This window comes from Canis lupus, chromosome 23 (genome assembly GCF_003254725.2).
Source record: "Canis lupus dingo isolate Sandy chromosome 23, ASM325472v2, whole genome shotgun sequence".
Lineage (NCBI taxonomy): Eukaryota > Metazoa > Chordata > Mammalia > Carnivora > Canidae > Canis > Canis lupus.
In genome coordinates, this window is record NC_064265.1 from 30,846,085 (window position 1) to 30,873,536 (window position 27,452).

The following is a 27,452-nucleotide window of genomic DNA, read 5'->3' on the forward strand; positions in this document are numbered from 1 at the left end:
ATAAACTGACAAACCACAGACCAGGACTCTGCTGAAATAATTACACTGCTGATGGTTAATATTAATGGGATATATCTTTGGTGCCAGGCACAGTGCCCAAGACTTTTTATGCTGCCCTCACAACACCTCTACAATTAATCACATTCCTTTCATGAGAGAAAACTGAAGATTAGATAAGTAACTTTTGCCAACTACAAAGAACTGTGCCAGAGCTCACCCTAGTCTGATGACAAAGCCCTGTGCTAAATACTCCTGGTGAGAGGCGCCTGGGTGGTTCAGCCAGTTAGGCATCCAGCTCGTGATTTCAACTCAGGTCATGATCTCAGGGTCGTGGGATCCAGCCCTGCGTTGGGCTCTGCACTCAGCGGGGAGTCTGCTTGAGATTCTCTCCCCACCCCACCCTTTCCCCTGCTCTCTCTCAAATAAATAGATAAATCTTAAAAAAACCCAAACACTCCTAGTAAGAGCCACCCAAAGGCTCAAAGCTTTCTCAGCTTCTCTTAATCCATCGTCTGCCTGCAGAACAATACAAATTCAATGGAGGTTCCTGCCCTGGGCCAGCCTCCCTTCCCTCCTACCCCTTCTCTCCATCACCCACCAAAGACAAAAGACAGTATCTTAAAGAAAAAGAGAAAACACCAAGGCTGAAAGGTACAGTTTCTCCAAACATTGCAACTTCACTAGGCAAAACCTAAAAGAAGAGGTAGTTGGAAGGGGCACCCAGGAAAAAATAAATGCCCTTCACTCAGCACCCTCCTCTCATGGGCCTCTAAAGCTCTTCCTGAACACGAAGCCAGACTTAAACCTTGGGACCAGGTTGCTTTATGCAAACTGACAGGTATACTTTATCTGCCCTCTGCCTCACCTGCCCCAATTTTTTGAGTCTGTCATCACTTCCATTGTTCTTTCCCAGATCTTTTCAAGTCCCCTCCTCTCATCTTTCTTCAGCAGCTCAAGGAGACTTTGTAATTGTAGCCGGCACAGAGTTGATGCTAAACATAGCTTATTTCCTGGTTCCTGAGACTCACTGCCCTATAGATTCATCCTGAAACCAGACTAATTAGTTTTTGGTGCTTCTTAAAAAACAGAACCCTGACCCTGATTGGTGGGGCTCACTAGGACCTCTGATTTCTTCTCATAATTAAGCATATGATTCAAGAGCCCATTTTCTAAGTTGCCACATAAGAGATTAGATCAAAAAGTAAAAAAGGAGAGAAAAGAGTTGAAGAAGCAGAAAGGAAGATGTATGGTAGCCAGATCTAGGCTCTGGCCTCAGCAAAGGGGATCTTCTCACCTCTCGTTCCCATTACCTGGGGGGATAGACCTCTGCTACCGTGGGGGTGGAGCATCCCATGAAGAAGAGAGGGGCGCAGAGAATCATGGAGATGGTGATGATGGTGGCAGCCACGCGGGGAATGGTTTGCAGAGAGAAAACAAAACGCTTCATGAGGATTCCTCCGAACAGCATTCCCAGTGCTGCAGCTGGGAGGTTCACGGCACCTACAAACAAAGAGAAGCCGGTCTGAGTGCAAAGGACTGGGAGTTGGGGGTAGACACTGAGCTGAACCATGGGCAAGGGGGCATGGCTGCTTGAAGGAACATTCGATACATTCAACTTTAATGGTAATAAATGACATTAATTGAGCATTTACTGTTTGCCAGGCATATCCACAGAGTTACCCTGACATAGCAGATTGCCCTGCTTATGCAAAGAATAAAGAAATAAGTGGAACCCTTGCAGCCAGAGGGATGTGGGTTGAAGGTGCATTTATTAGGTGCCTTTCATTACCTGGCCCCTCATTGCATCCTCATTATACCAGCTGGATCACACGGTGGTGCCCCTATTTCATGTGCTAGCTAGTGACTGAAGCTAAAGGGATGAGGTCACAGCTAAGGCCCCGACCATCTTGCCATCTCCAGATGACCAGGCTCACCTGTGGATTGGGCTCAGTAGTTCACTTTGGTACTTGGTGGGACCACATCAGTGCTCCTCAATCTCAGCTGCACAAAATACCAATGCTGGGCCCACCCAGAGAGTCTGCTTTTATTGGCTGAGCAAGCAGCCTGGGTATCTGTATTTTTTTTTAAAGCTGTCCAGGGGATCCTAAAGTGCAGCCAGGGTGGAGAATCACTGGGCCACATACTCCTTACCCAAGTGGGTATTCAAGTCCTTGGTGAAAAAGGGAAAAAAAAACAGGAGGCATTATCCCTAACCCCAATTTCTACCTTTTCTCTTTTCTCTGTTGCCTCTGATGGTGTCAGGGCCTTTGGGAAGCTGTCAGTCTTCCAGCCCCTCTGACAGAGAGGAAGACAGATCCTATCCTCTGCCCACCCCTGCCTGGAATGATAGGAACCCCAGAGACCTGCTAAGAACATTCTAGATTGCTAACCAGGAAAAATGTCCTTAAAATTCTTTCCTTTGGGCCAGTCCTCCTCTGGCTCTTGTCTGTGTCCGGTCTGGCCTCTCCCGTCCCTGGATGGGCAGCGGAGGGCCCGGCTGCTCCCTCAGGCAAGGGCCTAGGCAGGGCTCTCCAGCTCCTGCAGCGCCCTCACCCTCCAGACTCACCGATGAGGAAGTTGGCATAGGCTGCGGAGGCACCATACTGCTTCTCCAAAAACTTGTTGAGGAATGTGGAGAGGCCAGCAATGACCGAGGAGAAGGTGCACTGGGCCAGGACCACCAGCATGAAGAGTGGGTTCATCAGCAGCTTCAGGAAGATGCGAGGAAACCCTGTCAACAGATGGTTGTCAGGGGCCGGGTCCTCGTGGTGGTCACCACAGGGGTGCCTTGGGACTAGTCACTGCCCTTCCTCCTCCTCTAGGCAGCTCTCCTCTCTTCCTCGGGGCAGATCTGAGGCACCAAGATGTTCAGTGGCCAGTCCAGGGGCACATAGCCTCTCAACTCCCACTCAACATGTTCACAGGCTAAGCAAAGTGAGGATGTGCCTAGAAGATATCAGGCGGGGGCTGGATAGAAAAGGGGCTAACACTGGGAACGTGGTGTTAAGCATGACACATGACAGCCACCTCCATGTGAAACGAGGGAGAGAACATGGGGGCCACACCATGGAGGCAGGGCTGACTCTGCTTAAATCTGAGTCTCCTGGAACCTGCACAGCAGCAGTCACCAGAGCCTCTAGCAGAACCGCTCCTGGGAGATGGGCCAGTTACAGACCACCTGCTTTAGCTGCCCCTTCCTATGCACAACACTGCATGGGCTGGGGTACTCCCTGCCCCCACCTCAAGCCAGTGCTACATGCCCCACCCCACCCCCCGCCCTGCCCAGGGATTTGCTGGGGCAGTTAGTTACGTTTAATGAAATCCACCAGGGAGCTTCTTGGCTTGGCCTCATCCATCTTCCTTGCTTCATCCACTATGGCAGGAGACCTCTGAAGGCAGCAAAGGGGGTGAGCGTTAATGGTCCAAACTCCCTGTGGTGGCCCTACCCTGGGCCCCTGCCCCTCCTGGTGTCGGTGGCTCAGGGATGGGCAGCTGTGAGCTGCCCCAGGTGTGTGGGGGAGGGCGCCCAGAGAATGCTCGCTGGAAGCCAGTGCCACCTGCATGTCAGTGAGCCCAGTGCGGTGGCTGCTGGCCAGAACACATCCATGCCAATGCCTCCTGGGATCCCTCTGGGCATGTTATTCATATCTAGCTTTCTTTTGACTGATGCCAAAAGATGACTGATTAGATCTTGTCTGTCATAGCTACACTTCCTCGCTGTCCTCAGATTCCAGGGCTGGCAGGCTTCTGGGATACACTGGTCCACAATGACCTCTGCTTCCAGCTCTTTCTTTTCATCTCCTCTATGGAGTCCCTGCTTCATTCTGGTCCCAAAGTTGAGTCCCACTCCAGGCTGCGTCCTGGCCCCTGGCCCACGCTTTTATGCATACCACCTCAGTGAGCTCACCTACCTCTTGTGAACTTGTCAGCTGTAGCTCTGAACCCCTACACGAGGAGTGCAAGGCCCCCGCGCTCTGACGCCATTAGGGCTTCCCAGGGGAACACACCACCAGGCCCAGGAGCTCCATGTACTGCGAGCACACTCCACATCGGGCACCGTGCCCAGCCTTCCACACACATCTCCACTCCTCACAGCCTCCTCTGAGACAGGTGCTCTATCTCCAGTATTTTAAAGGAAATGTAGAAACAGGGCAACTTGCCCAAGATCACTCTGCTAGGTTTTAAGTGGCACTCAGGCTCAGGTTCGCTGACCCCCAAACCACCACAATGCACTGACAACCTCTGAAGTTCTTCCCTAAGACAGGTGGAGGCTCTCCCACCCTTGCCACTCCTCCCACAGCTGGGCCTAGATCTCACACACCTCACTGCCAGATGTTGAGCTCGGGCTCTGGCTTGAAACCTTGGTGCCAACTTCGTCTGCTTCTCCTCCAATCTGCCCACTGCTGAGTACTTGGCACCCCCTCCAAGAACATCTCTCCGTGTCCTGCCTCAGCTGTTTGGCAACCACTGGCTGGCACTCAGCCCCATCCTTCATCTCTACACAGACTTCTTCAGATGGCCAGCCTTCCCTCCTTCCTGACTTCCTGACCTCAACCCAGCTGCCATGATGCCACCTATGTGGTCACCCAGTCACTGCAGTGCCCCAGGAACTTCATGGGATCAGAACAAGTTTTAGACCCTAACATCAAAGTCCCACCCCGCCTTCTTGTCTCTGTTTTCCATTCTCATCCTTTCCTGACTTCTTTCCCAGGAGGCAGGGCTGGCAGACACACAGAAGGTCCATCCACGCACAGTCAACTCATTCTCAGCCCACCCTCATGCTCTTCAGCTCTAGAGCTTTCCTTCCCACTCAGTCCTGCAGGTTCACACATGAGGGGCCAACTGTGCCAGTCCATATATTTGGCTTTTCCTGGCTCTTTACTATGAATTTGGTGTTTCCCAAACTATGCTCCCTGGAACCCTCCTGATGCCTGACGTGGAAAGGGCACTCTGGTGAGAGGCTGTCTGGAAATTCACCAACACTCTCACCTCTCAAAGCCTCTGAGAAGTCCTGTGTCATGCAACTTGTTTAGATTTCACCCAGAATTTGCTTAACATGCTGCAGTTTCTCAGTTCAGTTTATTTTTTCCCCATACCTCCCTTTCTTGAACTCTAAGAGGCAGAGTCATAGGCTCTCAGAACCTTACCTCTGCTTCCCTAAGCATTGCTCGAGGAAAGAAGAAAAAGGGGAAAGAGGTAAGAACCAAGGAGGCTGAGGAGATGAGCAGGCCCAGCCACCATGCTCCAATCCACCGGGGATCTCCAGGGCTCAGGTTAACCGCAGCTAGAAAGAAAGCAAAGAGAACAAGTGCTTTCTGAGTGAATGCGGGATCTCATTCTACTGGAAAGAGGGCCTCTGATCAGGGGGGCTGTCTTCCCATGATGCAGAAGAGGTAAGGCATGAGCTAGAATCTGGGTCAAGACAGCATTCCCTCTCCAGGCCATCTGGTCTCCAGAGCATGGTGGCCACTGTGCATGAAGCAGATCATGAGATAATCCCCAGGCTGAAGGAATCAGAACCTGGACCTCATCTTATTTTATTCCCAACCTTTGGTAGGTATATCAATGAAGGAGGCTGTATCCACCCACCTCCAACCAATCAGAAGACTGAGGATCAGAGATATTAGCTTTGCCCTGATCCAAGGTTAGGGCTAGTAAGTACTATTTCACTGGTCGATTTTAAACCCATGTCTCCCTGGTATCCAAACCCATTCCTAATCACTGAATGCTACTGCCTCCCCACTTTACTGATCCCTAAGAAAGGAGAACTAATAATCCTTAAGAGCCTGAGGGAACAACTATCATCAGAGTGAGCTGCTTGGCCTCCAAAGGAGATGCTTCACCCAGCCAATGTCTCCCATCTGCATCTGAGAGTCTGCCATTGTGCCTCTTGCTGTAAAGAAACCATGTGGGCATGGAGGGAGGGAGGGAGAAGGTAGCAGAATGGCCCTCAGTCCAACATGCCAGGCATCTCTGGGCACTGTCCTTGGTCCTGGGAGCTCAGCTGCAAGTCTCCTTGGGTAACCAAGAGGCAGGAACTGATTCAGGAAGTGCCAGGAAAAGGGCAAAGATGGCTTGACTCTGAGGCAGAAAGCTCCTCCTGGCTTTTCCTTGTCATGCGAAGTAAAGGCAGGTGACACCTCAATGAAGACATCATGGTCTGACAGTACCCAGGAACAGGAATCTGTGGACTCTGGCAGGATGGTGGCTTTAATGTCTGTCCATATTCTTTGTGTAATAGGCAAACTCCGGTCTGTGTGCCAGGAACTGGTGGGAGTATTATTCCCGCGTGTCTGGCTCAGACCTGCCACCTAGTCACATCTTCTGGTGGGTGGGAACTTTCTGTTTCATCCCCACATTCCACACATCTTCCATCTCTTGCCTTTGTCCAGGTGTTTTTCTCCCCTTGGAAGGCCTTCCTTCCCAGTACTACCTGCAGAAATCCCACCCACCAATGGGGATGCATGCAGATGTCAGCTGCCTAGGAAGCCCTCCCTGACCACCTCAGGCAGGAGCACTGTCTCCTGCCTTGGACCTTCCAAAGCACTTTGCCTGCCCCTCTGTGACAGTGCTGGCTCTCCCTGCCCTCTGGGAGGCTGGGTGGCATAGGACAAGCTTACAAAGGCCATGAGCCCTTGCAGGATTCATTGGGAGGCTGGCTCCATGGGTGGTCACCTCAGCGACCTGTGGACACCTCATGTGTCCTGGTCTACGGACCATATTTCCTCATTCTAAGACATACAGCAATTTAGTCCATACCATTTTGTGAAGAATAAGAGCTCAAACCTATTAACCTCTAAATATATATATCAGGCATGTTCTAATCCTTACAACAACTTTATTTTACTACCATTAGCCCCATTTTACAGGTGAGGAAACTGAGGCACAGAAAGATATAGATCACTCACCCAGTAAGAGGTAGAACCAGGATTAGACACAGCTTGTTTACTACCAGTGTTCACAGAGTTAAACATGATGTGAATCATAATCCATGTGTATATTTTACGTAGTGCCTCTTTATCCTCAAAAGAGCTCTTATTAAATCTTTTTTTTTTGAATAATCAACTCCATCTTTGAATCCAAGAACGGTAAAACTATTTTTAATACCACTACCAAGATGGGCAGCTATGGTAGCAACAGCTGAAGCCCTGTCCCAAGTTTCTAGGTTTCCTGCTACACACTTCTCAAGGACAGAAAGTGTCCTGTGCAAGAGGAAGCACGCAGTTTGCTCCCGGCTGCCTGAGGCTCTGCAGGAGCGAATGAGTGAGGGAAAGAGGAAGCCCAAGCATCTGGAGTTAAAGCTCACCTTCTGCCCTGCCTGGCTGGGGCTTGGGGAGGCTGTCCCCTGGAACCAGTGGTGGGATGGGCATCCTTGCACACGCTCACCTGTGTCCACTCGGCCATAGTCCACAAAGATCTGCAGCATGACGGAGCCCAGCAGGTATCCGAAGGCCGGTCCAAACACAGAGATGGCAAATAAGATGGCTGGAAAGCAGGGAAGGAAAAGGAGGCTGAGGGAGCTTGAGAGGGTGTGGCAGCCCCGGGTTCTTTCCCTAGCTGAGGGATTCCTGAGATGTCACCCCATCTGTCCCCTGGCCTTCACAAGTCCACATCGAGGGCATTTCCCATAGACAAGACTAGAATCACCCAAGATCCTGAGATGTGTGGAACTAAGGCTGTTTCTCCTCCAGCCAGCTACCAAAGAGACCCACTTGCCAGGAGGGAAAGCCTCCCCAGCATTTAACGATTCCTGCTGGGTGTGCTGGTGGGCGAAGCTCCCTGCAAGTACAATGCTGGGAACCCTGGCAGGAGCTGTGGGGCCATGGAGCCAGTGGGTGTGCTCTTTCTTGTTGGAGGCGTGGGCCTCAAGAATGCTCATTGCGGCTTGTTTTAAGGGAAGGATGGGGGCAGTGAGATGGTCATTTGTTATCTGCTTTGCTTGTGCTTCTTTGAGGCCTAAGTGGACAGTTTGGGAAGACATGTGTACCCCGGCCTATACCTGGAGGATTGGACAGCAGCATTTTCAGGGGCTGTTAAAGGAGCTCCCCCATGCCCAGTGTGGGCCTAAGTGGTTACATACATTACTTATGTAATCCCACAGCTGCCCAATGCAGATACCGCTCTGCAGGAGAGGAACCTGGGGCCCTGGGGTCCAGTCACCTGCCCAGGATCACACAGTTGCTAGGTAATAGAGCTGGCATTCAAACCACATGTCTTCCCCCCAAACCTGAGCGAGTGCCACTTCAGGACGCGGCCACATCCCCATAGCCCTCCTCAAGCCTGTGACTCACAGATGTACAGGGGTGAGTTGTTGGGCTCAGAGAAGTCATCCACGTAGGAGATTCCGAATGGCTGAATGGGCACCGTCCCGACGCCTGCCAGCAGCTGGGCGACCACCATGAGACCCCACATGCTGCTGGTCTCCTTCCGGGAGTCCTGGGTGGTGCTATGGCACTTACTGGGGGGAAGGTCCTGCCAGTGCTTCTGACAGAGCTCAGCTTGGAAGTGGCTGCTGTTCCCTGTAATGAGAGAGCACGCCAGTAACCACCACCTGGTCTTCTAGTTCCACCAGCTGGCCTCCAAATCTGGCCTTTCTCTCAGGCCTTTGGGAAGTGACTGTAGACACAAAGGTCAGAGTGTGGGCTCCCTGTTCCAGGAGCAGCCCTTCTTGGGTGAGAGGAATCTTCCACCCATGGCTATCCATTCTTTGTCCTCTGTGAGGACAGGCAGGGAGCTGATCATGGAGGTTGATACCGGCATTCCCAGAGGAAAGGGTTGCTCAGTTGAAAAAGGGGGATCCAGGATCAAAATCCAGGCCTGCTGGACTGAAACGCTCTGTGCTCAGCCTCGGACTTGGGGTCCCTGGGGTGTGGTTCTCTTTAGCAGAACAAAGGCTCACAGAAGACACAGAGGATAGTGTCATCCCCACTTGGGATGCATCCCTCCTGTGTCATGACCCCTGGAACCTGATTCCTGGAGAAGCCTGGCACTGTGTCACACAAAGGCATTTAATGTCCTTACTGAATGTGGGCAGCAACCAAGAATCCTACAATCTGGGGAGCTGGAAAGGACTTGAGACCTTCAAGTTCAATCCCTCCTTTCTGGGAGGGTCCCAGAGACTCCCAGCATGCTGTGAGCACCATGCTGCCTGTGACTGCCACTTCCATGCCATTGTTTTTAACTTGGCCCACACTAACCAATCAGCACTGTCAGCTCTCCAAGGCCTCAAGAGCTCTTGAGGGGTCCCTTCCAGAAGATCCCTTTTTCTCATACCTTGTCCAAGCCAATGGACACCACTAACATCACTGATCTTGCTCTATGAGATTGTCATTTCACACTAACATAATTCCCTTTAATTCTCATTTGGGGTACTGCCAGAGAGGGTAAAGCACTGATCTATGTTGGCCTCAAAGCCCCAAAGAGAGGAAATATGAGGGCTGTGGACCAGATCTGCCCCTCATGCTCAACTGTGCCCCAGCCTGCCCTGGATGGTGGGGTAAGGGTCTGCCCTCCTCATTGCTCTCTCTCTTCCCCAGGCACACATGCTTGGTCCCCCTAGTCCCACCCCTACCTGTCCTCTACACTGATGTTTGTATAGGGCACATTTGAAAACTCCTGGCCTACAGAACTCCCCCATGGAATGAACAGGAGGCCTGTCCCAGGAACACCAAAGAAGGATAAGGTGTCTTCTTGTTAAGGTCATCCAGACAGGGGAAAACTTGGATGCTGAGTCCTGAAAAACCTCCTGGACCAAATTTTATTCATCCTCAGTTGGTCAGTTATTTGGCCAATAGTGACTGTGGGCAGGCACTCTGCTGGGGTAGGGGACAGGGAGGTGACAGAGACAAAGGCATGAGTGTTACCTTCACAAACTTCAGCCTACTGTGGCACACAGTTCATTGAAGAAGCAACCACAGTATTGTTCCAATCCTAACCACAATGAGATATCCTTTCACATTCGTCAGGATGGCTATTATCAATAACAATGACAACAAACAGAAAACATCAAGTGTTGTTTGTATAAGACGAAGAAAAAGTTAGAGCCCTTTGTACATTGCTGGAAGGAATGCAAAATGGTGCGGCCATGATGGAAGATGGTATGGCAGTTCCTTCAAAAAACTTAAATACAACCACCATAAGATTCAACATTTACATTTCTGGGTATACACCCCAAAGAATTTAAAGCAGGACTTGTACACCAGCATTCATAGCAGGGCTATTCATAATAGCCAAAAGGTGGAAACAATCCAAATGTCCATCAACAAATGAATGGATAAACAAAATGTGATAGACACATAAAATGGAATATTACTGAGCCTTAAAAAGGAAGGAAATTCTGATACCTGCTACATACAAAATGGAAGAACCCTGAAGACATTATGCTAACCGAAAAAAGCCAGACACAAAGGTACAAACATTGCATGACTCCACTTATATGAAGAAACTAGAATAGACAAATTCATAGAGAGAAAGAGAGTAGAATGGTGGTTATCAGGGGCTGGTGGGGGAGGGGGACTGAATGGCACAAAATAAAGTTCAGTATGACCAGCATGCAGGTCTAAGCAGGGTGAGGCATGGCCACTCCTGGAGGGCTTGTGTGTCCTGGGAAGGGGTTTGGATTGTATCCTAAGGAAAATCCCGGAGGGTTGAAGATCATGACGGGAGCAGTGCAACGAACACACTGGAAGCATTAAGACCGATTGCAAGGCCTATGTGCAGGGAGTGGAATTGACCCAGTAAAGAGGTATTTTGATAGCAAAATAGATGAGGTGGTGCATTGCACGAGGGACGGGGAGGGCTGGCCGGCTTTGCAGACTGTGATGCACAGCCCAGAGGCACGTGTGTGGGACACACGAGGGCAGGCTAGCTGCTGGAGCACAGGCACATGGTAGATGAAGGCCTAAAGAGTAAGTGTTTCTTTTAAGAGTCTAGTTCTTTTTTTTTTTAATTTTTTTATTTATTTATGATAGTCAGAGAGAGAGAGAGAGGCAGAGACACAGGCAGAGGGAGAAGCAGGCCCCATGCACCGGGAGCCCGACGTGGGATTCGATCCCGGGTCTCCAGGATCGCGCCCTGGGCCAAGGGCAGGCGCTAAACCGCTGTGCCACCCAGGGCTCACTAAGAGTCTAGTTCTTAATTTCTCTGATCTCTTATTATTTTTCGACATTCACATCTATTAGAACACTGTTGCTGGCTTGGTTGGTAAAATTATTTTTTTTGTGGGACATTTAATGGTCATCGAAGATCATAGAAATGTTGACCAGCTTATTAAATCCTCATATGGCACATTGCATGGTATGCCAGTGCCACAAAAATCCTCACAAAATTCCACCTAATGAAATGTCCAGGAGGCAAAACCCTCTGGGGGTCATTTGTTATTATTAACTTTTGGAATGTCAATTCCGTGTCAAGAACTGCCTTTACTAAAATGTGTATTTTAAAATTGGCCCCAACTGCAAGTCTCTGGAGTTCCTCTTTGGCTCTTCTGCATTCCAAATTGATCCAAGATCTCTTCATGAACTCTCTTTTCCTTATGCCAGGCCTGACTGGGGCCAAATCCACTCTGGCCCAGGCCATGACTCATACGAAATTCACCTGCAGAAGACAAGGCTTCTTTCACCAGGTAGCACTGCCCTCAGTGATGTAGCACCTGGCTGTCCTGGAGGCAGGCAGCCCTGAAGCCAGGAAGAGCAGGGTGCAACAATGGGTAGGACCTGCTGCTCCCTGGCTTGATGTGGGCACAGGTGTTTATGCCAGAGACAAACATAGTGTAGGCTTCCTAAGAATTCACACCTGAGACTCCTGCAGTGGGTGGCCATGGCCGGCTTCCTCTGGTGAGAGTGGAGTCTTCTAGAATTTAAACCGTTAGACCATTAGGATCTTCCGCTAAAAATCTAGAGGACAGGGATCGGTGAGTCTAAGGGCTAGAAGGATGGAGAGGAAAAGACCTTCTATCAGAAGACTTTGGCAAAACCAGTGGGGAGGTGGGGAACTTGGCTTTCTTTGCCCCACTCCACCCTTCTCCCTGGAGTGGATTTCTCAGCTTCTTTTAGGAGCTCAGGCCCATCTGAAGGAGACAGAACAACCTCTCCCCATTTCTCAAGCATTTCAGCAAGGGGCCTGTACCCAGTTATTCTCCATTGACTTATGGAAGCACATCAACCTCGTCTTCTGATGTTGCTAGCTCTGACCTTCCCACCGTATCAAATCCTGTGGTAAGGTCAGAGAAATGCCTGCTTAGTCCAGCCACCACAGACTCCAGAGGGTGCCTGCCCACCCAAGGTCTCTTTCCTCCATCTTGGAGGGCCCTGGGAAAAGGAGGTAGGGGAGTCTGTTCATTAGAGGGATGTCAGTCTGTTTCTCATCTTCCCTGAGGCAGACTTCTGGAAGGCTCAAGCTCATCAGAACACATTCTTTTCCCACAAGACACCAGAAGTCTGACTGTGCCAGTTTTCACAGGGCTGTGAAATGCTAACCAGAAACAGGCTGGGACCTCTCTCCTCCTCCAGCTACCCCAGCACCACCCCAGCTGCACGTGAGTCAACCCTCTGACTCATTCCACAGTTTAAATTCAGAGATTCAGTTCTAATTTCTGGACCCCTCAGTGGGTTTAGAAAGATAGAGGACTTTGTGGCAGGAAGGTTGACTTCCTTAGAAGGGTACCTACAGAGACAGGGCAAATCTGGGCAAACTAAGGTCTAGCCACTCCATTGTTCAAGGACACACATTCCATGTGTGGCCAGGCTGAAGCCAGCTGGAGGGGGCCCAACGGTATAAGAGGTCTCTACACAAAGATCTGAAACGGGGTCTGAGAGAGGACCCTAGAAGGGTCAAGCAACATAAGAAGGCCACAGCAAATGGGGCTTTCCTTTGACTAGTCATGCTCATCATTTTGGTAGAGGAAAGAGAGGTCTTTTAGGGAACAGAAGGGCAGCAGTGAGTCCTTCTTCAAGTTACGTTCCTTGAAAGCCACACACACCTCCCTGCTCAGAAGGGGGCATGGTTTGTGGGTGAGTAGGGTCAAGTGAGGCAAGACCCAAGCCTCAGAAGCAATTCATTAGAGAATAATAGGAAAAGGCTGGGGAGGGGGTGCTTCTGGAGAGTTTTTTGGAAACATGGCCAAGGTGCCAAACCCTCAGGCTATCAGCAAACCCCGGGAACCTCATTCAGAATGTTCCATTCTGAAGGACCTATTTCCTCATCCTCCTAAATTCAGCTTCTCAACAGTTCTTCCCGAAACTCTGGCAACACCCACCAGCAGGCTTGGAACAGACTGTCCCAAACTCAGTCGTGATTTGAGATCTCAAAGTGGTTTGCAAAGTAGGTTGTTCACACATCAGAAGTGATTGGATTCTCAGTGCAGTTCACAAAACCCTGATACTCCATAACGTCCCGCTAATAATATGTGGTCTATTCCAACTAGACTAAGTCTCCACTTACAAAATAATTTCGGAAAGAACTCAAATACAAAAGCTAACCTTACACATAAAGGAGCTAGAGAAAAAACAGCAAATAGATCCTACACCCAAGAGAAGAAGGGAGTTAATAAAGATTCGAGCAGAACTCAACGAAATCGAGACCAGAAGAACTGTGGAACAGATCAACAGAACCAGGAGTTGGTTCTTTGAAAGAATTACAAAATAATTTCTATGGGCATATGCATATCCCAAAATGTGTTTTATTTTGGGAAACTAGGAGAAAAGAGTCTGTACCAGCAGAAACCCAACAGAATTAGGTTTGACAGCCTGAGACACATCATGGGGTAGTGAAAGGAATTCACATTTTGAAGCCAGATAAATCAAGTTCAAATCTCGGTTCTACTGCTCACTGATTGGGGGCCTCTCAGAACCTCAATGTCTTCATCCCAAAACGATATAATAATATCTACCTTACAATATTCTTATTAGGATTAAAAATAGTGAGTATCTTATAACATGGGACATAGTGATCAAATAAAAACATCATCCAAAGAGGCTAGAAACTTTGAGAAATTTAAATGGAGAAGGAAGATGGTGGAATCCTAGAGATAGGCAATAGAGCCCAGGTTTCTAAGAACTTAGGGACTGGGTCTAGAAACTAGAGACAAGTAAGATCAGTGTAGATCACCAGCAGAGGATGGATTAGAATAAAGGAACTGCTTAGAAGGGTTCATATCTTTGAGAGAAAAGAGTGAGCTCAGGGGAGTAGAAGGAGTGTGTTCCTGTGTTCTGCTCTCAGACTGAGTTTGCAAGACTAGTTTTGAGGCTGAGGCTGGACACACCTCCTCACACCATCACCCCACCCTAGAGGGGGCCCCAGGGAAAATGCCTACTTGTATTGAGGAGGCCAGGTGACCAATGAGCCAGACGTGAGAGGGCAGGTGCACTGTGCATGGTGAAACGACACTGGACGTTACACTGCCAGCAAGGGGTTTGCCCCACTCACATCTTGCCCCTGAACCCTGGGGAATTGCCACCAGGCCAAGGAAGGAGGCATCGCCTGGCTTGGCTCATCAACAAAATAGTTTCTCAGTGGACAGGAGTGAAGGAAGATATACTTGGATGGTGGTTCAGAGCCATTTAATTTTAATATCGGAAGAGATGTGAGCTTAATATACACACACACCCCAATTGGTAGTGAAGCAGAACTTATTCTTCACAGATTTATTCAACAGGCTGATGAGGAGCTCTTTGAAAAAAAAAAAAAGGTGATTAGCTGAGCCAACATGAGTTCATTAAGAGCCAGTCATGCCAAACCAACCTCATTTCCTTTGTTAGTGCGGCTTGCAGACCAGCAGGAAGTTGTAACATGGTGTTACTTGACCGGAGGAAGTCTTTTAGACAAAGCCTGTCATGATATCCTGGTAGACAAGATGCGGACATGTGGCTAGAAAGTCCTTTGAGGAGAACTGGCTCAAAGCACATCAAGGGCTGGCATCAAGGGGCCAGTGTGACCCAGAAGATGGTGGCCCTAATTGCACACCACCCAATGCTATTGTCACAGGCTTGGGTGAAAATTTGTGAATGGCACAAATGACAAAGCTGAGAGGAATAGTTAATAAGACAGTCCAAACCTGAAAACTCAAAATTAGGCATGAGGCTCTAAGGAGGGGCTCCAATCAAGGAGAATTAATCTAATAGAATCGGTCTGGGCTACCATACCAAAGTATCATAGACTGAATGTTTGTAAATGACAGAAATCTATGTTCTCACAGTTCTAGAAGCTGGGAGTCTGAGATCAGGGAGCCAGCACACAGAGGTTCTGATGAGAGCCTCTTCTGGGTGGCAGACTGAAGACTTCTTATGTCCTCACAAGGCAGAAATAGAGTGAGGGAGCTCTTTGATCTCTTATAAGGGCTCTGATCCTATTCATGAGGGCACAACCCTGGTGCCCTAATCACCTCCCAAAGTCCCCATCTCCTAACACCATTACGTGGGTCCTGACTTCTCTTTGCAGTTTTCTCCCTTTAGCTCTGAGCCTCACATCCTTGGATGGTGGCCAATCCAAGTTCTTGACCCTGAAGAATCCTCTGCCCCCGAGAGAAAGAAACTGCTCTTGCAGGTTTCCTGCCTCCCGGTGGGGAGCACACTGCCCAAATGTGCCTGGTGGTTCCCATTCCAAACCTTTGGGTCGCAGAAGGTGTCTGGGCACAGCCAGCAGTTCTGCTCTACCAGGTGTGGCAAGAAGAGTAGTAGAAAGTTCCTCCGTGTTCTCCAGGGATCTTCAGGGAGCCCCAGGCCTCCTACAGGAGAGCTTCAAACCATATTCTCCAGTGGAACAAGGACCCAGACTCTGTTTCTGTGGGGCTATCCCTCACTCCCAACTGTGCCCAAAGCCAGTGGAATAGTCACCACTCTTTCTTTTCCACCCTGTGTGCTGACTCTCCCAAGGAGACCCCACCACCACCACCTCCCAGAACCTCCCACCATGCCTGAGACATACAGTCAGCCAGGGATGCTGGAGAAGTGACTCTCCCCAGGGGAGCAGAGTGCAGAACACAACTTGCAGGATGCAGCTTGCTGCCTAGCACTGCCTACCCCCTGCCCCCCGCCCAGACCCAAGCAGGGCTGCCACCCCAGCCTCATTTCTGAACAGAGGAAATGACTAAACAAGCCCTGGGGGCCTGACTGGAAGGGGGAGCCATGCTCAGGTCTCTCTGCTCAGACTTCAGCTGGAGACTTAGGAGAACATGGGGTCTCATTTCCAGGCTCGTCAAGGTGGGAGACTGTGGCTTGCCCACAAAACAGATGTTAAGAGAGCCTGACGGTCCACTATTTTCTTTTTTTTCTTTTTTTTTTAAGATTTTATTCATTCATTCAGGAAGAGAGAGAGAGATTGAGAGAGAGAGAAAGAGAGAGAGAGAGAGGCAGAGACACAGGCAGAGGGAGAAGCAGGCTCCGTGCAGGGAGCCTGATGCAGGACTCGATCCCAAGACTTCGGGGCCATGCCCTGGGCTGAAGGCAGGCACTAAACCGCTGAGCTATCCAGGGATCCCCATAAACTTCCTACACATAAAATACTTCCCTCACACATACACCTATACATAATTACCCCACAGACACACTCACACTTTCCCTGTCCCCCTGCACAACTTCTGAGCAAACCCATCTTACACCATGGCAGGGTGTTCACTACTGAACAGCCCTGAGCTTATCTGTCATGAGCAGTTCTCTCAGTGAAGGACCCTGAATGGCTTCCACAGTTTAGCGGAGTGGGTTCTGCTCTGGGGGTTGGGGTGCTGATTCCAGGCCCTGTGTGTTATCCACTGAGGAAGGGACCCAGTCACCCAGGAGCTTGAGGCTTCCCCTCCTTATGCCTCCTTACACCCTCCTTCCCAGGGACACCCTTGGGATGAATGAGCATGGGTAAGCTGGCACATTTATGAATAAATGACTAGAAAGCGACTCTTCCCTTTCTTTTCCCAACTGTTTCAAAAATACAATCCAACCCCCACTTCTTATCTTACAGGAAGCTCCCTGCCTGTGCGCATCCATTGTCTGTGTAGGGGCCAACTTCCCTCTGGCCTTGGCTTAGAAGCATTCACGGGTTACACCTAGTCCTGCCAGACATTGGTTTCCGAAGACCCTTCCCTTATCTCCTAAGGGAATTGGTGTCATGTTGGCCTGTTTCCCATCTACTGAAACCTCTCTGAGCCTTCCAGAAGTGGTCTTGGAAGCTTGGCTGGGTAGCTTAGTCTTTTCTCTAAAGGCGCCACGGCACATTTCCGGACCCCTCTGACATTTAGAAAATCTAAACATTCATAAATGTCTGCCTGGCCTTTTTAAAATTAGCAATTAGTTGTTAAAGGTCTCCATGATTCCCACAATGTTCAGCCCCTCTTTATTTTTTTCCTAAAATACACAGTTACTCTTCATTTCCCATGTTCATTTCTGGAGTAGCTTTGCTCCAAGGGGACGAAATCAAGATATAATAGGTCTGGGGGTCATTACTTACGAGTAACAGATTTCAAATGTCACAAGGGCAGACAAAGAAAAATGTGCTGGACAGGTAACATGGGCCAGACACTTTACCTATCCTATATTGTGTTAATTTTGCCCTCAGAACACCCTGAAAGTGAAGTTATTATGGGTCCCATTTTACAGATAAGGAAACAGGGTTAGAAGAGTAAGGTAGTAGCTTGCTTAAGGGGCCTTGGCAAGTAAATGGCTGAGATTCATTTGAATGCTGAAGTCCATGCTCTACCCATCATACCAGGCTGCTGCAACTCCTGTTGGAGCAGAAGAGCAGCCCATGCTTCAACTGAGAGAAATCCTATGGACTCACATAAGGAGGATGCAGCAGGGACTCTGTTGAGGGAGGAGCCCTGCTCCTGAGTGGAGCAGAACACCTATAGTGAGGACCAAGAAGAAATTGCCTTTAGATGCCCCCAGGATGCCCAACCCACAGCCGAGAGCTGTGAGACTCAACTTGCTATGGGAAGCAGGGTGCTTCCTCATTTGGGACCCTGCTTTACCCAGCATAATACATATCTTGTCCCCACTACTGCCAATATTTTTTCAAAGATTTTATTTATTTATTTGGGAGAGAGAGAGAGAGAGCATGCGTGAGCATGAGCTGAGGGGCAGAGGAAGTACCAGACTCCCCATGAGTGTGGACCCTGCATGGGGCTCAATCCCAGGACCCCAAGGTCATGACCTGAACTGAAGTCAGACACTTACCTGACTGAGCCACCCAGGTGCCCCACCACACCACTTCCAGTTATAAAAGTCAACATTTAACAGTCTAAATTCTGAGCATGCATTCTCCCAGCCCTTGTACCCCTGTGAGCAAGTGTCCATTTCATACAGGGAGGAACTGACACTCAGCTGAGGAGGAGATGGCCCCGAGGCTGCACTGTGAGTCTCAATTCCCAAGGACTGCTTGACTCCAGAACACGACTCAGGGCGGTGCATTTAATAAAATTCATTTGTTCCTGATTGCCTTGCATAATTCAAAACTAAAGTTCCCGTAGGAATATACTTGAAATAGAGTTGCATTTCAAACTTTTCCCATGAAGTGAGACTTTCTGGATATTTTTACTTGCACATATTAGCATAGCACATGCCCATGCTGTACTGGTACCCTGCACACAGCCCCAGATGGATCCCACCGATGTGGCTCCTGGGCCAAAGTCCTCCTCATTCTACCCCTGGCACTGGGAAAATGCTCTGAAGGTGGCTCAGCCCTGAGCACTTCCAGCTGCTGCTCTGACCCCAGCCAGAGTAAGAAAGACTGCTGTGCCTCATTGTTGCAAATAGAATTTACACAGATAGAGCAACAGCAACGAAAAAGTTTCCTCTCCTGGTCTGCAGTTCCCCGGGCAGGTTGAGAGGCTAGCCGTGGTCCCTGTCCCAGTCCCCTTCAGTTCCCTCTCACTGGAGTTTGGCTAAGAGCACCGGGGTCGAGGAGGGAATGGCAGAGTGTTTCCCTCTGAGCAGGGAGGATTGTGGTGGGCTGAACCCCAGCCAATGGACCATCCCTAACAAGGAGCAGAGTGATTATTTTCAGAGGCCCGCCCATCTCTAACCACCCTCTGTGGTGGCTGCTCTGTGCGAAGCAAATGCCATTGGTATGTGGCCCACGCTGCGGAGAGCCAACCCACCGACCCATAGTGTGTGGTGCCTGGCAGGATGCCCTCCCCTCAGCCTGGCCCCAGTGCCCCAGGCTCCCTTGCTGATTTCATTAACCCAGTCCTCATGCTGCTGGGGAAGGGCAGGGGCCCTGGGTCTGGAGTGGACTTGGCACAGGGCTCTCTGGGAGGGTGGCCAGCAATACCCAACTCTCCTTCAGAACTGGCCTCAAATCCCTTGTCTAGACTGAGGAGGAGAAAGAGCATGGCAGGGCCCCTAGCTTTGGGTCTGTCTTCCTCCTGGAGCTACTTGAGGAAGGATTTAGTCTCTACATAGTCCACACATATACAAGGCCACAATGCAAAAGATTCCCATGATCAGACCCAACAGACATTTCACCATTAGATACTGCTACTCTGGCTCTGTTCTTTTTCCATTCCAGCCACCTGTCTCTCCCTACCAGAGGTCTCACAACCTATAAAGGAATGAATCCCTTTGGGTTGCCTGGGTGGTTCAGCCAGCTAAGCATCTGCCTTCAGCTCAGGTCATGATCCCAGGGTCCTGGGATTGAGTCCCATGTGGGGCTCCCTGCTCAGCGGGGACCCTGCTTCTCCCTCTGCCCCTCTCCCGCTCATGCTCTCTCCCTCTCTCTCTCAAATAAATAAATAAAATCTATTTTTAAGAACCCCTTTAGTCAGGCAGCCCCTGTGGTTTAGCTCCGCCTGAAGCCCAGGGTGTGATCCTGGAGACCGGGATCGAGTCCCACGTCGGCTCCCTGCATGGAGCCTGCTTCTCTCTCTGCCTGTGACTCTGCCTCTCTCTCTCTCTCTCTCTCTCTCTCTCTCTCTGTGAATAAATAAAAAATAAAATCTTTAAAAAAAAAAGAATTTGGAGTTTGTTTAGTCATTCTGTTTCAACTCTTAAAACTAACTTCTACATATGACCCCTCCCAAAATGCCTGACATTTCAGTAAACAGGTAAACAAAAATCAGAATCAGTTATTCCCTTAGTATAGTCTTTGGTGGCTCACTGACTCTCAGACATCTTCAATTCCAATATAGTAGGCCAAGGATGAGCATGTGTGGACTGAGCCTCTCATTGCTGCTCATCCCAAAACCACTGCCTCTTCTTACATCCTTTAAAACATGTACAAGTTTATCCCAAGCCAATAAATTATCACAAAATTATCTCCAAAGCAGTGTTGTTCCTGAGATGCTGAGTGAATACAAATGTAAAACCACTTTGTAAGGCTATATCCTCAACCCAGATCACATAAAATTTCTACAGGGGAAAAAAATCCCACTGCAAATGATCCCACAGTCAAACATTGTAAAACATACAGTAAATAATCCACCCTAAGCAAGAGCAAGCAAACACAAAACATGGGAGGCTTAACATTCCCCAAACTTTAGTTATGGGAGCAAACAGAAAAATACTATAAAATAAATAAATGTTTAAGATAATTGAAGAGACCAAAGTAAAAATAGAAATCATAAGACACCATCAAAAACATGAAAATAGGGCAGACAGATTTGGAAAACTATCATAATAACTTTTAGAAATTAGCAAAATATAGAGAGCCATTAAAATGTACAATGTAGAGTATGAGTTGGATCCAACTGAGAGAGCTGGGGGAGACAAAGTGAGCAGCAAGATTTCCTGCCTGAGGAAATCACCCAGGAGGCAGCTTGGATGAATAAAGCACCCAAAACTATGAAAGACAGGAGACAAGGAGGCCAGACATGAATATATATATATATATATATATATATATATATATATATATATATATATATATCATATGCATTTTTATAAGAAAGAAGGGAGAAAATAGGGCTATGCAATATTGGGAACATTTTTGGCTGAGAGTTTTTCAGAATCAAAGAAAAACCTTAATCTTCAAAAGAAATAGCATACTGAACTTCCAAACAGATAAGTAAAAATTAACCTATATTTAGAAACCATTATAGTAGACATGTAAGATCTCAAGGAAGAGAAGGAAATCTTAAAGTCAACTACAGAGAAAAAATGGAATTCTCAGAAAGGAATGATGATGAGACTGAGGTAGAAGTCCCAATACTAGAAAGAGGAGCCAGAAGATAGAGGCCTGGTATCTTCAAAGCATTGAGAGGAAATAACTAAAATCCTGCTTGCAGCCAAGCCACGAGGCAAGGACAAGGGTAAAACTTACATTTTAAGACATAGTTTTAGAGATTTTCTCATCCATGGTCCCACCTGAAAGTAATGCTAATGAATGTATTTCAGGAAAAAGGAAATTAAACCAACAAGAGCAGGTGAAATGCAAGAAGCAAAGAAAGAAGCAAACTTGTAGGTAAATATGCATAAGTGCTAACTTATTTATAACTAACAATGACTATAATAATAATAGGTACTGGCAGAACCTGCCAGTGGTCAACAAAAACATGGAAGATGGAAGAGGACATCGAGTAGTAAAACATCCTAGCATCCTTACTTTGTTGAAGAATAGAGACATTCATCAGCTTTAGAGTTTGTTAAATTGTAGGTCAGTGTTAAAATGTAAGGGTAAGGGTGAGGCATACTGTGTTCATGGATTGGTAGACTGAATAAATGTGTTCGGCGCCCCCAAATTGATCTATGAATTTAATGCAATTCGAATAAAAATTCCAGAAGGATTTTTTTTCAGAGACAAGCTGACTATAAAATTTATATGGGAGGGCAAATGAATAAGAATAGATATAACAATTTGAAAAAGAATAAAGTTGGAAGAATCATAGTAACCAGTTTTAGGCCTTAACTGTAAAGCTGCAGGAATCATGACAGTGTGATAGAACAGACACATAGACTAATGGAAAAGAATAGAAAGTCTAGAAAAAGACCCACACAAGTATGACCAGTTGATTTTTAATAATGGTACAAAAAATATTTAATGGAGAAAAGATAGTCTTTTTGACAAATGATGCTAAAACTATTTAATATCCATATGCAAGAGAAGAAAAAGAGTCCTATAAAAATTAACTCAAATGGATCATAGATCGAAATGTAAGTGGAAAGCTGTAAAACTTAAGAATAAAAAACAAAAAACAGAACTGCACACATAGGAGATAATCTTCCTGATGTGGGATTAAGCACAGTTCTTATATGTGCACTAAAAGCACAATAGGTTAAAGAAAAAAGAATTATAAATTATATTTCATTAAAATGAACAATTTTTGCTTTGCAAATGACACTTAAAAGAATGTAAAAGATAAGCTAAGGACTGGGAGAAAATATTTACAAACCTTCCATCCAATTAATAATTTGTATCCAGAATTTATAAAGAACTCTCAAATTCAACAGTAAGAAAACAATCCGATTACAAAATGGGCAGAAGGCTTGAACAAACACCTTGCCAAGGAGAATACATGCATGACACACACATGAAAAGATGTTCAACATCATAAAGTTATATTTACAAAAAAACCTGTCTATACACAAATATTTACAGCAACCTTGTTTTTTGTACAAGTTGGAAACAATTCAAATGTCTTTCCTTTGGCATTTTAAAAATTTTATTTAAATTCAATTAACATATAATACATTATTGGCTTCAGAGGTAGAGGTCAGTGATTCATCAGCCTTATATAACACCCAGTGCTCATTGTATCATTGCCCTCCTAAATGTTATCACCCAGTTACCCCATCCGCCCCCCTCCCCTCCGGCAACCCTCAGTTTGTTTCCTATGGTTAAGAGTCTCTTATGGGAGGGCAACTGGGGAGCTCAGTCAGTTAAGCATTTGCCTTCAGGTCAGGTCATGATCTCAGGATCCTGGGATTGAGCCTTGCATCAGGCTTCCTGCTCAGCGGGGAGCCTGCTTCTCCATCTCCCTGTCTGTGCTCTCTTTCCCTCTCTCTCTCTCTCAAATAAATAAATAAAACCTTTAAAAAAGAGTCCTTTATGGTTTATCTCTCTGATTTTGTCTTATTTTATTTTTTTCCTCCCTTCCCCTATGATCCTCTGTTTTTTTTTTTCTTAAATTCCACATGAGTGAGATCATATGATAATTGTCTTTCTCTGATTGACTTATTTCACTTAGCATAATACCCTCTAGTTCCATCCACATCATTACAAATCAAATGTCTTTTGATGGATGAATGGGTCAACTGTGTTATGTCCATATAATGGAATACTACTATGCAAGAAAAAAGAATGAACTACAGATACATGCAACAACTTCAGTGAATTTCAAAGGCCTATAGTGCAGGAAAGAATCCAGTTCAAGACGTTTATGTTTCCAGTTCTGTGTTATTCTCAGAGCCATAAAACTATAATGTTGGAAATGGGCTAATGGTTGGGTGGATAGGGAGAGTGTGACTATGAAGGAATTGCATGATGGATGTGTTGGGAGTGATGGAACTGTTCTATATCCTGATTGTGGTGTTTATCCAAATCTATAGATGTGTTCAAATTTATAGAGCTGTGTTTCACCCCCAACAAAAAGTCAATTTTGTTCTCTAATAATTTTTTAAATGTTTCAATATAAGGATAACTAGGAATGTATAACTTCCAAACCAGTAGAAGAAAAAAAAATAAGACTAAAGAAATAAGACCTAACACTAGAAGGAAGAAAAGTATACAGATATGCAATGAGCTTATTAAGCACACCAACTACAGGTGAGTGGCCACCTCCTGTTAGGGAGGAAGTGATGAGCCAAGAGGAAGTTAATATCTTCTTTCTTTCTTTTTAAAAAACTTAAAAAAAAAATCTTTATTTAAATTCAATTTAGTCAACATACAGTTTATTATTAGTTTGAGGGGTAGAATCTAGTGATTCATCACGTGCATGTAACACCCAGTGCTAAAAAAAAATAAAAAAAAAAAAAACACCCAGTGCTCATTACATTAAGTGCCCTCCTTAATGCCATCACTCAGTTATTCCATCCCCCCACCCACCTCTCCTCCAGCAACCTTTAGTTTGTTTCCTAGAGCTAAGAGTCCTTTATGGTTTGCCTCCCTCTCTGATTTCATCTTATTTTATTTTTCCCTCCCTTCCCCTATGACTCTTTGTTTTGTTTCTTAAATTTCACATACGAGTGAAATCATATGGTATTTGTCTTTCTCTGACTGACTTATCTCACTTAGCATAATGCCCTTGTCTTATTCCTTTTTTAAAAAAGGTATCTGGCAACCCAAGTATCCATCAACAGGTGAGTGGATACATAAAATGTGCCATATCCATACAATGGTATATTATTCAGCCACAAAGAAGTGAAATTCAGATACATGTTACAATATGGATGATCTTTGAAAACATGATGCAATGTGAAATAAGCTAGATACAAAAGGACACATACTGTATGATTCCACTTAAATATCTAGAATGGGCAAATTTATAGAGACAGAAGGAAGATTAGAGATAACCAGAGGCTGGGGAGGGAAGAATGGGGAGTGATTGCTTAACGGGTAGTGTCTGCTTGGTGTTAATGGAAAAATTCTGGAAATAGTGGTGATAATTGCACAGTATCATGAATATAATGAATGCCACTGAATTGTATACTTCCATGAGTTAAGATGGCAACTTTTATGTTTTATGTATACTTTACCACATTAAAAAAATAACATAATCGGGGCACCTCAGTGGCTCAGTGAGTTAAGTGTCCAACTCTTGATCTCAGCTCAGGTCTTGATCTCAGGGTTATGAGTTCAAGCTCCATGTAGGGCTCCATCCCTACTTAAGTAGTGTGGAGCCTACTTAAACACACACACACACACACACACACACACACACACAAACCAAAAGTTAATATACCAAAACCACTGTACACCTTAATTGGGTAAGCTACACATATAGTATGTGAATTATGTCTCAATAAATCTGTTTAAAGAGAAAAGGAAAAATAAAAGAAGTATCTGAAGGAAAACAGATATATCTTAATGATCAGTACGTGTTTGTTGTATTTTTTCTTTACTTTGCTATATTTTGATTTTTTCATATTAAAAAAATAAAACAATTTTTAAAGAAAAGGGAACTCTCACCAGGCAATATTGTGTTATTTAATTCCTTGTTTATTACTTAGGTAAAATCGTCATACATCTCTCTCTACCACAGGGCATGTCACTAAGAACAAGAGACTCTGTGCTACAGGAGGACCATTTGCGTAAGAATGAGGAGACCTGGGTCTGTTTCTCCCTAACTGACTGGTGCCCCTGGGAAAGTTACTGGACAACTTTGAGTGCCAAGTTCTCATCTTAGACCTTTTCTCTTCCTTTCACAGGTGTCCAGGAGAATCAAATGAGATCACAGTTTAAGTGCACTGTAACCTAAAGAATGATGGATGAATGTACAAATGTCAGGAAGTATTAAACACAGGATTAAACATGCAGAAAATCCACAGATCTCATCGTGGGCAATGCTTTTGACCCTCTGCCAAGCCCATCACAGGCACTGCTCGGAGGCATCCCCACTTGTGTGCACTGGATCATTCCTTGCATGAAGCACAGGGAATTATAGGGAATCACAGGGGGAGGTGAGCCACCAGCTGCATGCTCCGACCTCAGCAAGCCAGGGCTGCTCCAAAGCTCTGCATAATTCCACACGTTTTCACTTTCAGATATGCTTCAAGGAGAAGCAAAACAATAAAAGCCAATGACACTTTCTGGTAAGAGAACATAGCATAGCCTGGAGTGGTAGCCACTGCCCCAGAAGCATCCCCACCAACTTTGGTGAGATGCCCATTCTTTCCTTATGCCCTTGAAGCAGGAGTTGAGGCCACTTACCAACGCTGGCCAAGGTGTACTGGTAGGGCTCTGACAGGAAGTGTGGGAGGGTGAGGATGAAGGCACCCGAAGCTAGGAGGAGACCCCCAATGCCAATCAGCCGTGGACGGTGCACCCGGCTGCCAAAGTAGCTGACAAAGATGATGAGGATGGCATTGCTGATCTGCAGAGAGAGCAGAGGGGCCGAGTGAGACCAGAAACTTTGTCCCTACTCACCCACAGAGGAGACCTGACTGTACCTGCTCCAGGAAAAGCAGAGAGGCAAGAGGCCGCCCACTGTCAGCCTCACCGTGGGCCCAAGATGTGCTGTTTCCATCCTCCCCTATGTCAGAATCCCTTCCCAGTCTCAGCCTCCTGGACCAGACAAAGGGAAGTATCTAGAAACCGTGAAAAGCTCATAGCCTCAATTTCAAACATCTTAGGTCCAAACCTTTTGGGGCAAAGTCCAAGGAAGCCTAGGAACATCACATGCTAACTAAATGCCCTAAGGATGCCGCCTGGTAGTCAGGATAACCACCAAGCAATGGGTACTATCTCATTTCATCAAGCAACAGCTCTCTTTTTATGACAACACTGGGACTCAAAATAGTAGGGAACTTGCCCTTGCTATGAGGCTAGGAGGCAGCTGGAATGGGGAATGCCTGGGTTTAAAGCACCCAGTCTTAACTGGACTGGTCTACTGCCTCTTGGAGAAGCGGGTCTCTGCCCCAGCAGCTCTGCTCCTGACCTGCCCGTTGGGCTTCCTTCCACTCCTGGCAGTGAGGGAGGAGGACTAAGCCACCCCTAAGTTCCTTTTCTGGCTGTAAACATCAGTAACTCTGTGTCCTTGGTGCTCCCTGGGAGGCCTGGTCTCTGAGCCCCACCCTGTGCCAGGGGAGGGAACTGGAGGCCCACCCTAGGGAGCAAGGTCCAAAATGATAAAACGGGGTGTTGGCAGATCTTCTGACTACAACTCCTCCAAAGAGATGATCCTCTGCCCCAGAATGTAAGCTCATCTGGACTGGAGGAGCCCTGGATGTCAGTACCCACAGCCCTGCCCTGTCCACAACATAGCCTCCTTCTGGCTGGAAAAGCAACTGCCCTGTCTCAGGAAACAGGAACCAAAGTCTTGGTATGTGGTTCTCATCAAGATCATCAACTGGCCAATTCTCAGTTTTCTTCTTACTTGATCTCTAGGCACCATGTGATTCAGGTGGCCATTCCTTCCTTCCTTCCTGAAATACTTCTTTTACTGAGTTTCTCAGTTTCTTCATTTTCTTCCCCTGATGGCTTCTTCTCCATTTCCTTGGGTGGTTCCTCCTCACCTCCCTGAACTCTCAACTCTCATAGCTCACTCCCTGAACCTCCACTCTTCTCTTGGTGAGCTCATCCGGTCCCATGGCTTTACATGCTGTGTGTGTGCTTCTAATTCTCACAGGCTTAGCACACCCAAACCTCATGTCTCATCTTCCCCTCAAAAACCTGGCCGCCCCACCCCAGTCCTCCTCATCTCAATGGCACCTGCATCCTACCAATCAGTGGCTCAAGCGAAACACCTGAGCACCATCCCTGACTGCTCTTTCACACTCACATGCAGCCATCAGCAATCCCACCACCTGGACCTTCAGCAGCCACCTGGAAGCTGCTTCTCTCTACCTTTATCGCTACCTCCTAGTCTAAGCAACCAC

General features: G+C 47.1%; 1 protein-coding gene across 2 annotated transcripts in view; it reads right to left on the bottom strand.

Moving 5' to 3' along the window:
- SLCO2A1 (solute carrier organic anion transporter family member 2A1) overlaps positions 1 to 27,452 on the bottom strand; it is an 81,433-nt gene that overhangs the window by 12,550 nt on the left and 41,431 nt on the right. For both annotated transcript variants that reach the window (XM_025448911.3, XM_035705299.2), the window contains exons 3-9: positions 25,786 to 25,948; positions 8,292 to 8,519; positions 7,387 to 7,485; positions 5,148 to 5,284; positions 3,311 to 3,389; positions 2,567 to 2,731; positions 1,311 to 1,500 (exon numbers count right to left, since the gene is read on the bottom strand). In XM_025448911.3, the coding sequence (XP_025304696.1) occupies positions 1,311 to 1,500; positions 2,567 to 2,731; positions 3,311 to 3,389; positions 5,148 to 5,284; positions 7,387 to 7,485; positions 8,292 to 8,519; positions 25,786 to 25,948 (1,061 nt within the window). The remainder of the gene's footprint in view (positions 1 to 1,310; positions 1,501 to 2,566; positions 2,732 to 3,310; positions 3,390 to 5,147; positions 5,285 to 7,386; positions 7,486 to 8,291; positions 8,520 to 25,785; positions 25,949 to 27,452) is intronic.